The 12599-nt window shown below is 24.3% G+C and overlaps 3 protein-coding genes across 6 annotated transcripts; 1 reads left to right on the top strand and 2 right to left on the bottom strand.

The window, feature by feature from the left end:
- Positions 1-1273: 1273 nt before the first annotated feature.
- LOC117237140 (geranylgeranyl transferase type-2 subunit alpha) lies at positions 1274-4852 on the bottom strand. Of its 2 annotated transcripts, XM_033500811.1 has the most exons (7): positions 4696-4852; positions 4360-4470; positions 4079-4197; positions 3553-3740; positions 3276-3467; positions 2604-3179; positions 1274-1822 (listed from the first exon to the last, which is right to left on the bottom strand). In XM_033500811.1, the coding sequence occupies exons 1-7, from the start codon at positions 4696-4698 to the stop codon at positions 1380-1382; spliced, it is 1632 nt and encodes a 543-aa protein (XP_033356702.1). In that variant the 5' UTR covers positions 4699-4852; the 3' UTR covers positions 1274-1379. The 2 variants fall into 2 exon arrangements, with proteins under 2 accessions (XP_033356702.1, XP_033356704.1); XM_033500813.1 differs by lacking the exon at positions 4696-4852 and having other exon boundaries at positions 4364-4470.
- A 363-nt stretch (positions 4853-5215) lies between these two features.
- On the top strand, positions 5216-7828 carry LOC117237143 (prostaglandin E synthase 2). Its single transcript, XM_033500818.1, has 5 exons — positions 5216-6079; positions 6188-6262; positions 6461-6798; positions 6918-7029; positions 7431-7828. The coding sequence occupies exons 1-5, from the start codon at positions 5777-5779 to the stop codon at positions 7794-7796; spliced, it is 1194 nt and encodes a 397-aa protein (XP_033356709.1). The 5' UTR covers positions 5216-5776; the 3' UTR covers positions 7797-7828.
- Positions 7829-8121: 293 nt separating this feature from the next.
- Positions 8122-12164, bottom strand: LOC117237144. 3 transcript variants are annotated; one of them, XM_033500820.1, is made up of 9 exons: positions 11888-12164; positions 11551-11703; positions 11346-11476; positions 11019-11151; positions 10375-10428; positions 10010-10093; positions 9337-9489; positions 8680-8808; positions 8122-8498 (listed from the first exon to the last, which is right to left on the bottom strand). In XM_033500820.1, exons 1-9 carry the CDS (start codon positions 11994-11996, stop codon positions 8389-8391), a joined length of 1056 nt encoding a protein of 351 aa, XP_033356711.1. In that variant the 5' UTR covers positions 11997-12164; the 3' UTR covers positions 8122-8388. The 3 variants fall into 3 exon arrangements, with proteins under 3 accessions (XP_033356711.1, XP_033356710.1, XP_033356712.1); XM_033500819.1 differs by having other exon boundaries at positions 10375-10497; positions 11888-12156; XM_033500821.1 differs by lacking the exons at positions 8122-8498; positions 8680-8808 and adding an exon at positions 9098-9108 and having other exon boundaries at positions 9304-9489; positions 10375-10497; positions 11888-12161.
- Between the last annotated feature and the right edge of the window lie 435 nt (positions 12165-12599).

Below are 12599 nucleotides of genomic sequence, written 5' to 3'. Positions count from 1 at the left end.
TTGAAACAACATAGAAAAAATTATAGATTTATTTGCTTAATTTCATGTAAACGAATCGAACAGTTCTAATATTATTTTACTGTATCAAACCTCAATGAAAGTAAAAATATTTAATGTAATAGATTTGTTTCATTTGATAATGCATTTTTGATTTTACTAAATTTATTATTACGCGCGGAAAAAACTGCTTGTCCTTATAAAAGTAAGTTTCATTAAGCAACATTCATGAGTACCATATTATATATATTTATATTTTATGAACAAGTACTAGCACATAATATTTCCTAAAATTAATTTTGTAATAAAAGCAAATCGGGAGTAGTATACAAATTCAATATTTTCAAAACTTTCAAAACTTTTGAAAATATAAAATTCACAGAATCTAAATCGCATTCCTCAATTTTAAATTATTGGATAAAATAGTAATTTTTAATCATTCGTTAATTTTATTATAAAGTTCATTTCATTTTATATAAGTAAATACTTGTCCTTCAAAACAGATTAATTATTTAATAATAACTACAATGTATTATTTAAACTTAAGAATTGTTTTAATATGTATATAATATATACATGTATATAATATACATATAAAAAACTTTTGTATAGGGTTACTATTGTTTACAAAGCAAGTCATAATATTATCTTTCATCTATTATTTGTATCAATTTCACAAGTTACAATATAAAAAATCAAGATGTTCTGCAAATCATTTTATTGTTTGTGAACAATGTGGATAGTCTTAAGTCTCAGGGTATACAAAAACTTTATCTTTATGTAAAGGAATTTGTAATTTTATCTATTTATTTTTTAATTACATTAACTTTTTGACGATGTATCAATTTGACAACGTAAGATAAATTAAATTGGGAAAATGAGAGGCAGGTAATAATTAAGAAAACATTAAAAGTAGTTTAAATTTAATTAAAACAGAAAATGTATATATTATTTATGAAACTATATATTGATTCAAAATACAAATTTGTATACTTAAAGAATTTATAACAAGGACATTACATAGTTTCATTAAGGAAATAAGCTTTCTTCTGTTATCTTAATTACCTTTTTATGCAATGTAGAATTCAGATATTTCTGATTTTTTTTAATTTTTTACAGTAACAAAAGTAATTAAAGTACTTTAGTCATATATTTTATATATTACTCTATTTATTGAATATTGTATTGAATGAAAATATATAATATACATTAAGTTATTTAAATTTAGGAACTAATTATACAAATTTATAAGAAAAGGTGTAATATAATACAAAAAAATAATAAATAAGTATTTTTATTCTTCCCATATAACCAAACATTAAATTTTTATTTATATACCTATGCTGGACAATATCTTATTATCAATATGTGTATTACGAAAATCACTCTACATATAGTTGTAAATCTGGATTGATTTGTATAATACTATTTTCTAATTCTTTAAGATTACAGATTGGATTTTCTCTTAAATCAAGTAACTTTAATTTATGTTTCGTTAGTAATTGTAATATTTCTTCTAAATTATTTAGTTTATTATTTCTTAATGATAAAACTTCAAGATTCTGTAACATAGGAAACTCTTTTAAATTTTCCATTTGATTGCTTGAAAGTGACAATTTTCTACAACTTTGGAGTAAAGATAATTGATTTAAGGAATGTGATAAATAATTTGCACTAAGATTTATTTGCTCAAAGAAACTGAGATATTCGTTATTACTGAGTGTGGTTAAATTTAATCCAGAAAGATCAATTTCTATTTCTGTTTCTTGATCTTCTTCTATATTCCATAATTCAGAAATTTTGTATTCAATTATGTATTTGCTCCCTGAAAAAAATTCATTGTTTAATTTCTAAATTAAACTAACAAATAATTAATTATTATAACTTAATCAAAATTATATTTTAACATGATTTTATATATTTTTCTAACAATTAATTCTATATCTAATTTTATAGCATTTATAAAAGTCATTAATTTTAGAATCAATTCTCCAATAAGGACAATCAATTTTATCAAACTTAAATTCTACAAATTAAAGTTAGCAACTGTAACATTTATATAAAATTTTTCAAATTTTTTAAATTTATATATTCAGCAATAATATAAACTTACTTAACCTTAAATAATCTAGAAATAAGTTCTGCAGAGTGTTTCAACCTTAACCAGACCCCTAAATATCTTCTTTATCTTTGTATAATTGCAACTTGTGCTGCTATCGTGTCAGACACAACTTCTCCTTTTACAAAGTGCATCACTACTGATTAACGTCATTCTGAGCACTTGTATTAAGACATACCCAAACATTGTCTCAGGATTTTATTTTATCAATATTCAAGATCACTTTGAGACTATATGATAGACAATATATGTATAGAGTAAATTTCCTGCCAAAAAATAAAAGTGACTTTCAAAAAACTTGGTAAAAATTACCTTAAAATGAAATTTCTTTTCTAAAATATTTCTTTTTTGGAACCATTCACATTATATCTTAAATATTTTCTAGTATCATTAGAGTTAAAAGAAATATGTAGCTGTTTGGTTAAGGATGAAACATTTTGTATATATATCATTAAATTTTTATAATTTATTCGTTAAATATACTTACGCAAATCTTTATAATAATTGGACCGAAGAGAATCAATATTAACAAGAACATTCAAATTTGTTAAAATATTTTCATAAAACTGTATAAAATCGATTTTCCTCATTAAAAGAATACTGGTTAAATAACCCCACTTATTATTAGGTTCCATTTCTACAAGTTGTTTGTAACTTGATAATTGTTCTAGTAATTGATCTTTATTAGAACAGGATTTATATTTCCTTTTTCTACATATCCATTTCTGATTAACACAGAGTAAAGGATAAAGTATTCCTTCAATTTCTATCTGAACATTCTTTGCTTCATATAACTGTTTTTTAAATTTTCCAAACCACAATTTCGAAATCTTTGTTTCATATAAAGATTTCCATTGAACGTTCTCATTTTCATTATTTATTTGTAGACATATTGACTCAGCTAGTATATTTTTATTAGCAAAAAGGATCACATTATTATCTTGTATTAAGGCTTGAGAAAGAATAGGAAGGCATTCATGGGTATCTAATAACCATCTTTGGTAGAACCAAGCACTCGTATCACTAGGATCTGTGAATGTGGCATTCATGACCAAATCTAATTCTAAAAGGGAAATGGTAATTTTGCTATACATATTACAAAATAGTGTCAAAGCAAACATATTTTACAAACGCAATTAATATTCCATAAAAGCATTACCTTGTTTCTTTTTTTCATTAATATTGTTTTGGTCAGAATTATGAAATATTTTTGATAACAATAAACTTCTGTAATGCCAGGAAGAATAATTAGAGAAATTATTTAGAATCTTTGAGGTAGCAAATTCAAATTCTTCTTCAGGAGAAATTTGTGCTTTTTGTACAACAAATTCCCTATAATTCCAACAATGAACTAAAATAGACCAAAAATAATATTTGTATATTTTACTATTTTGTAAATAATAAAAATAAAAAATTTAATAACATTAGTAACTTACAATTTCTGTCATCTAAATTTAAATACTTGGTGCATAACATTAGTTCCCTTTTCCAATCACAGTTTACTAAATGATTCATAATCCATATTCGTTGATACCATACCCAATAAGATTTAGGATTTTGTTTTAAACAATCTTCGGTAAGTCTTAATTCATTTTGATAATACTCCTCCAAAAGATTTTCATCCCTGTTTATAGTTATATTACATGTCATATAACGTTCATTTTGATGTTAATTTTTACTCATAATTGTTAAATTTTAAATTTAATAAATTTGTTACTTATATAATATTTGAATTTAAATATATATATTTATTATTCTGTGTTAGAAAAATTTTTCTTCATGAATCTTAAGGGATTAATACATATATATTTATAATATCACTGTATTATGTATAATACGTTATACATAAAAAATTATATTAATAAAATATCAAATAAGATGTACTTATTATTTAATACTAAAGAGTTCAAATAGCTATTAATCATTAAAAAAATATTAAAATTATTGCTACCACATAATTACCAATCATTATTTGTAAATGCCTCTCTACGAATATTCCATAAAGTATAAATATCTGGATTTTGCTTTACCATACGTTCAGTAACCGTCATCAATTCTTCATCATAAATCTTATCGTTTCTCTGTAATATATAACAATAAATAGTTACATTTTAATAAATTTAACTAAATTACTTTTTCTGTATTTTATTTTTTAATTAGGCTGCTTATTATTTAACTATATGAGATTGTATAAACACAATTAGCACTATAATATATATTAAGTGATATATTTGTGAGATTACTTTCTTAAACACAATACTCATGCCAATTCTATAACGTGAAAGTTTTTCAGCTCTTTCCTTCTTCTTCAATGCTTCCTGTTCTGCAGTTGTTTGAACTTTTACTCTGCCATGCTGAAAATTTATTATTTTTTTTATTGCAAATTTAACCATATCAAATGTAAAATATACAAAAAGTATATATAACAATCAAATAATGGAAATGTTACATCAAAGGTATTAAATTATTTTATTTTTTTATTTATAGTATATACCACTTCTGATAGTTATATTAAAGTACTAATAATTTATAAGGATAATAATAAAGTAAAAGTACAGTTAAATATTAATTTTAATTACCATGTTGAATATCTCTCCTAATCTTTTTTAATATATAGATATATTTGATACTTTTACCTAACTTTGAGGTTAAGTTTGTTTGTACTGTTTTAATTATAAACACACAGATATATAATATATATATTATATATATGTATTTATACTTTCGAGATTAATAGATATTATTCGTTCCTAATAGCTAAAACAAAATTACATTATAAAATCACAACTTCATTTTTTTTTCAAACATCTAGTTCAGCTACGAAGCTTTAGATATTAGTTGACAACTATTGACAAGCTATATAATATATGCGCGCACAAATGTACATGTGTGTCACCAGGTATCATTTATATTTGAAGATGCTATTCGATTCAATATTTAACATTAAATTTTCGGTTTCTTTTATTCACAGACAATATGTAAATTACCGACTGTAATTTACATACTTTATTTAACTGTTACGCGTTTGTCACGCCTGCGCAAAATATATAGTACAGAAGTATAATATAAATTACATAACCTTTAAAATTTGTTCATGATACAAATTCAATAGTACATAAATAAAAATCAATTATCAACAATACCGGTGGAAAAAACGTTTTACTCAATTAACCTGTAGATATTATTGCATCTATTCTACAAATAAATTAAAATGAGTTTATTAAAGATCGAATATGAAATATAAATTTTTTTCCTATAAATTGTAATTTATAAATGTGTAATATTAAATACCTATCTTCTAAAGAATAAACTCTTTATAAAGTTAATAAACTGTTTATCAGAGCTAATGCAAAAGATAAGTGTTATTAATTATACATTTAGTGGAATAGTAAACAACAATAAATAAAAATACAAATTTGTGCTGGATATTTTCTTATAATTTTATTAGATTATTTATTAAATTTCGTATTAGAACGAAAATTAAATGTGAATAACGCGTGATCTATAAAGTTTATTACGAAAGTCATATATTTTGTAATTTTAATGCATAACCTTTTTTGTAATTGTCATATTACTGAGAGGAGCAAAATAATTTATTTAAGAGTAACATATTTAAAATAATTAATTTATTTTAATCTGTGTATATAATAAGACTTCATAATGTCTATATTGCAAAGACTGTCAAGATTTCCACAAAATTTATATTATGCAAAAAATGTTATTAAAAGATATCCAAAACGAAATGAAAGTATTTTATCAGCATCTCAACAATCTTCAATGCTAAGAACTGTATTTAAAGCAAGTCTAGTAGGAATTTCTATAGGATTTCCTGTTGGTATAGCTATTACCACAGGATATTCTTGGTATAAAGATATGGAAGCTTCAAAAACATATCATCTTCAAGGAAAAGAAGAAAAAATTAAAATACTTAAAGAAAAACCACCAATACCAGTTTCTAGAGAAGTATTTTGTGTTTACATATTAATTCATGCTTATTTAATTCAAAGCTTAACATTGGATTAATTTGTTTTTCATACATCAAAATACTTTCTTATTTTATTTTTATTGCAGATTATTTTTCCAGTGGACACTACTGAATTAAAATTAACTCTTTATCAATATCAGACATGTCCTTTTTGTTGCAAGGTAAAATATTCATATGTATCATTTATTTAGTAAGTACTGAATTAATAGTATGATAAAGATATAATTAGCAGCATGTATATTTTTCAAATGAAAATATAAGTGTAAAATATAGTAGCTAAATTTTAATCACATTTTTTTAGAAATAATAAATTATTGTTTTCATAAATTATGATAATTGTAAATATAAAACCACTTTAGGTCAGAGTTTTCTTGGATTACTATGGAATATCTTATGAAATTGTGGAAGTTGATCCTGTATTACGGAAAGAAATATCTTGGTCATCTTATAAAAAAGTACCAATACTTTTAGCACAAGTAGATTCAGGATATCAACCTTTAAATGATAGTTCAATGATTATTTCTCTACTAGCATCATATTTGAAAGAGAGATCCCAAAAAATTAATGATTTAATAGAATATTATCCAAGCATAGCAATGCATGATGAAAATGGAAGATTGAAATATGAAATTATGAATAAATACTTCTTAATGTATCAAGATAATTTACCTGCAAATAAAATTATGGATAAGATCATGTAAGTTCCATTGTAGAAAGAATAGTTATTAGTGGCATTAAAATTACAATACTAATACTTATATTTTATGTTACTAATATTTATTTACGTTTTATATTTTGAGTAACATATTGTTCTAGGGAAGAGCGTAAGTGGAGAAAATGGGTTGATGATGAATTTGTGCACACACTATCACCGAATGTGTATAGAACACTTGATGAAGCCTATAAAACTTTCAATTGGTTTTCTAAAGTAAGTAGTTTAATAGCAGTTAAGCATCATAACACACTATATAACCAAGCAAGATAATATAATAATTTTAGCATTAATGTATAAATTAACCCCTTGCCATACTTTTACGAGTCTGAGTCGTGATGAGAATTTTGAGCTAAACTTGAATATCACAGGTCAGACTCGTGATCTTAATCTCAGGCCTAGTGTGAATGTCTTGAATGGTGTCTTTTTTCTAAACACGGGCACGGCTATCTACGCACTCAGTCGCACGATATCATGTTTTAAGTTCCGACACTGTCTCAGCCACTTCGGCTCCTTTCTCGACCATTCGGGTCAACGTTTGGGCCCAGATTCTTCCGAGTATGGCAAGGGGTTAAAAAAAGAAGGTAGAATGAAAAGATACTTTTCTAATCAATTAGGTTGGTAAATGGGAAGAATATTTTCCAACATGGGAAAGATTAATTATGATAAATGTAGGTGCAACAGCTATGTGGCTTATATCAAAACGATTAAAAAAAAGACATCATTTAAAACAAGATGTTCGACAATCTTTATATGATGAAATCAACAAATGGTTAAACGCTATTAATAAACATGGTGGTACATTTATGGGAGGAGAAAAGCCTAATTTATCAGATCTTGCTGTATATGGAGTTTTGAAGAGCATAGAAGGATGCAGTGCTTTTAAAGATGCTTTAGATAATACAAACCTTAGCACATGGTATAATGCTATGACAAAGGAAGTAGAAACTCATTCAGGAAGCAAATATTTAATGACTAAATAATATAAATAAAACATATTGATTTGTATTGTTTACATTTTTATTATCTTATTGTTTACATTACAGTTCTATTATCATTTATTTGTGATTATTTTTTCATAATTCATTTTGATCATTAAAGAATACTAGATAGAATAAAATTATATTTTATGCTCTTTTATATTGGTATCACTACAATAAAAAGACACAAGAGAGATTGTATTATAAACAATAAGTTTGTAATTAGAATTTGTAATTAGAATAAATTTGTAAATAGAAATTAAAGAACATATGAATAATAACAGTTCAGTTCAACATATGAGAAGAATAATAACATAAAATATAACGATAAAATTAAATATACCTATATTTTAACATAAAATCCAATAATGATGTAATATAACAATGGTACAATATTTACAATTCGATAATTAGCAAGAAATAGTACACATGATTCTTCAAACTCTTAGTATTTTACTGACTGTGATAATCGTAGGAAAGGGTAGCAAATGAAAAAGAAAGTCCTCCAAACCAAATAAAAATTATTATATCCTATAATATTATCATTATAGTGTATATGTCATATGTATATGTGAAATAAGAACATGCTTTTTATTTAAGCTACACAGGGTAGCTGACGATACATTAATGAGAATCCTTTATTTTCCACTTCTCCAACTTCATCGCCATCTGTGACAACATATAGTACAAATGGCTTGGAGAAAGCTAAAATAAAAGAAGCTATTATAATAGAATCATATAGTGCACATATGTATGTAAATTTTGTGCATATATATATATATATGTTATACATTATAAACAGACACAGAACTATGCAAGTTATTTATATTAAGTATTTTATGTTTGGTTAAAAAGAAAATTATAGATATAGTAAATATGTACTTACATGTTTTTGTTATAAAGCCATTACCACAAAATCGTTCTGTACCGACTGCAACACCATTTTGAAATGGATGTGGAATAATAACAAAATCTTTAGTGCAATTGGTTCCTTGTTCTGCTGCATATTGAGTACCTATTTATTTACAAATAATTATACTAATTAATAATATTAAAATAATGATTTGTTTTCATTTAAGAAACGATTGTTTTTGGAAGTAACAAATTATTTTGCAACATTTAATAAGTATAATGTGCTTTCATTAGTATTATAATGAGGCACGAGTATCATAAGTACATTAGTCAAATTTGCAACCAATCCGAAGATGTTTATAGAAGTTAAAAGACATTGCGAACACAATTTTTAGTAGGAAAATAATATATAGCATATTAAACATATAATTAGTGTTAAAGATGATCTCAGGAAATATTATGGCTTATATAGTAATAATATTTTTGACAAACATATGCTTACAATAAATATTTTGTAATTTCTATATACATTTTCAAATTTTACTGATGTAATCATAATAGTTATGTCTCATTACAATGCTAATAAAATTTGAAAATGTTTTGTATGATATATTAATATATGATATTATAATGATAATAATATATTAACATTTTTAACATTTGTAAGTAACTAATTAGGACATCATGTTACCTATTAAAGTAGAGTCAAATGCACCAGTATCTCCAGAAACGGTAAATGAATTTGAATTTGTTTGAGACCATTCAATGGCACAATATCCTTGTGCCATTCTTACACATACACCATAATTCGTATTTGCGATTTGTCGTGTACCTATTGGTGGTTCTAAAATAATTTTTATTACCTAAGTTTTATAACTTTTATTATTTTTTACTATTTAATTATTGTTAATAATTAAATGGCATTCCCATGAATAATAAGTATCTGCTATTAATTAATTTTTATTAATATCCATAAGAATACTTTTTTTTAGACAAAATATTAAAAAATTTGATAATATAAAACTCAAAAAATACAATTTGTTGAACTTTTGATATACAATAGTTATTATAGGTATACAATTTATATATTCATAAATGTATATAAAAAATTTTACTGTAAAATATAAATTAGATTTTTTAAAATTCTGGTCCTAAATACTTAAATATTTAATTATTATGTAGTTGTAGTTTGCAACTGGCGCATTACTGTATATACTGTATTTTTCTTGTGCTTTCTGGCATATTACTGTATATATTACAGTCATGTACATTTGTATATGTTTTAAGTAAGTGGTAATGTATATAGTTATTTTTAGAAAATAACTAATTTCTGTAAATTATTATTATTATTATAGTTATAATACCTCTTGGATTTTGTGTTGTGCCGTAATTAAAACTTGTTACGGTACCTGTGACACTATCATAATACTGTAAACATCCATTTGGGGCTGTAAGAAGAATTCTATAATCAAGTTATTAGTTAGAAGTATTTTAGTACTAGATATCATTGGTTACTTCTATCTTAAGATAGCAATAACATATTCTCAATATCTTACTTTTTATAAGCTAAAAAAATGATATAACTTTTATAAATAAAAGGCTAAATTTATTTTAAGTTAAAATCTTTTTTAAATATTAATGTACTTAAATGTCAATTTTTAATTGTTAATTATGAAATATATACCTATTTAAAAAAAGGCAATATAAAATATGTTTAAAATGTACATACCCTTATATGTTGCATCACAGGGTAATTGTTGAATTCTTATATTCCAACGACGATCTGTAGGATATCCAGTATTAGTATCAATCGATATCATAATAGGAGTATCATCATTGAAATCCACATACACTGAAAAATTAAAATCAACAAAAGGGTTGATTAGTGTTAAGTTATTATAAGTGTTATTAATAATTGAATGTATTTACAAATACATAATACAAATACATAGTTTCATATGGACATAGATTTACCAATTAATTTAAAGTGCGATTCTGAACATAGAAGATATAAATCATATAAATATACACCTGCAACTCAATAGTTCATGAAATATATGTATATGTATTATCAATGAATATAAATATAATTCAACCAAATATAATTTTATTAAATTTTTATCTATATTTTCTAAATTATTTTGTTTAAATATAGGAAGCTATTTTACTATTCAAAAATCATAAATTAATTTTTCATTTATCCGGGTAAAGTGTTTCTGCAAATGTTAATTATTTTATTTCACATTAAGTATATTATATATTAAATATTTATACAATTTATATTGTAAAATTCTAATTATGACATATTTATATACGATTACATATAATTTGATATTTGTATGTAATTATTGTGTCAATAATTTTATTTATTACCATGTTGATTTGCATTTTCTCCACAAATTCGAGGTATTCTGCTTCCAGATGAAGAAACTAAAAGGAGATCAAGGTCACAAATTCCACTAGAATTCGGTGGAGCAAGATTAAATTCCAAGAAATCCAAACGTAACTAAAATCAATTTAGGATATTACAAATTAAACATGAATCATATTATAACTTTTTACAGAAATAGAAAAAGAAAAAAAGTATATGCTAATTCAATTTTCTAGCAAAGTTTATATCCTTTAACTCGATCAACGTTTAATTCAGCGAAATAATTATTATGATGAACTTAAAGTTTTTAGCATATTTTATTAGCTCACTTGGCATATATTTGAATTGCAACGTTGTACTGTTATTGTGCATCGTCCTTGCCTTTCATAAGTTGTTGGATATTCTGGATTTGTGAAATATGTATTATTTACATTTGTTGTGGAACCACATGTCTTTTGAACTGTAAACATTAAATTTAAATGAACTCACTATTCAAATTTCATAAAAAATTGTTTGAATATTTTAATTACTTACAAACACAGCAAATACCATGTCCATTTGCACAACTGCCAGATGGTATTCCACCATAATTACGGCATTCTCTTCTGGTAAAGCAGGTACCATTTAAATTGTTGCTAGCAAGGCATTGCGAGTTTGCAAATCGAATAACACTGAATAGCGGGAAGACTGTTTAAAAATCGATTTAGTAATTTATCATTTTCATACATAATATAAATGTTTATGTTATATTATATAGCAAAAATAAATATAACTACCATAAAATATTAATTGAATTTTATAATTTTTATTATTTTTATTTTGTACCTTCGTCATCTTTAAATACAATTTCATTCATTTTTCTATTACTTACACCTTCCGCGAGACATTGAATTTGGAATTTCCGTGATATCATCATTATCCAATTTATAACTAACGATATTTACAAAAAGGAAGATCGTCAAGTAAGCTACACGCAACATCTTTCAAATTGTATCTGTTCGAAATACTCTCAATTCTTCTGAAGATTTCGTTCAACGGTACTCAAGAAATCAGAACAATTAGCGTACAAATGAAAACCAACTTACTACCTACTATTCGTGTTTATATAACTGGATTATCGAGATATCCATTACACATAAAATTTGGCTAAAGATATGTTCATCGATAATATGATAAATTTGTTACATATATAATATCTTATACTTAGAATTAATTAAATTCAGACAGACTCTTCATACAATATTAATCCCAATTTCTAAGAAATTTCATTAAACATAATTAATTATAGATATGTGCAAAAATATTTAAAAAAGCGAATAGAATAAATAAAGGTACAGATCTCGGTACAAACCGAACGATACAATATCGTTATAATCTCATAACGAAGCAACTGTACGATTTAATAAGTTTATACAGGATGAGTCACTTAAACCAGGTCATCTGAATAATTTTTTCAATTTTGAACATAAAGAGAAATGTTTGAAACAAAAGTTGTTTGGTTCCGAGGGGAGTCATTACATAATGAACTAAACTTTTTATCAGGTGGAAATTAGGAAATTTAAAAGTCACTTTCATTTTTTTAA

This window comes from Bombus vosnesenskii, unplaced genomic scaffold, assembly GCF_011952255.1.
Source record: "Bombus vosnesenskii isolate JDL3184/JDL3185 unplaced genomic scaffold, Bvos_JDL3184-5_v1.1 scf7180000013358, whole genome shotgun sequence".
Classification (NCBI taxonomy): domain Eukaryota; kingdom Metazoa; phylum Arthropoda; class Insecta; order Hymenoptera; family Apidae; genus Bombus; species Bombus vosnesenskii.
The sequence above is the reverse complement of the archived record's forward strand: the minus strand, read 5'-3'. Positions and strand labels throughout refer to the sequence as shown.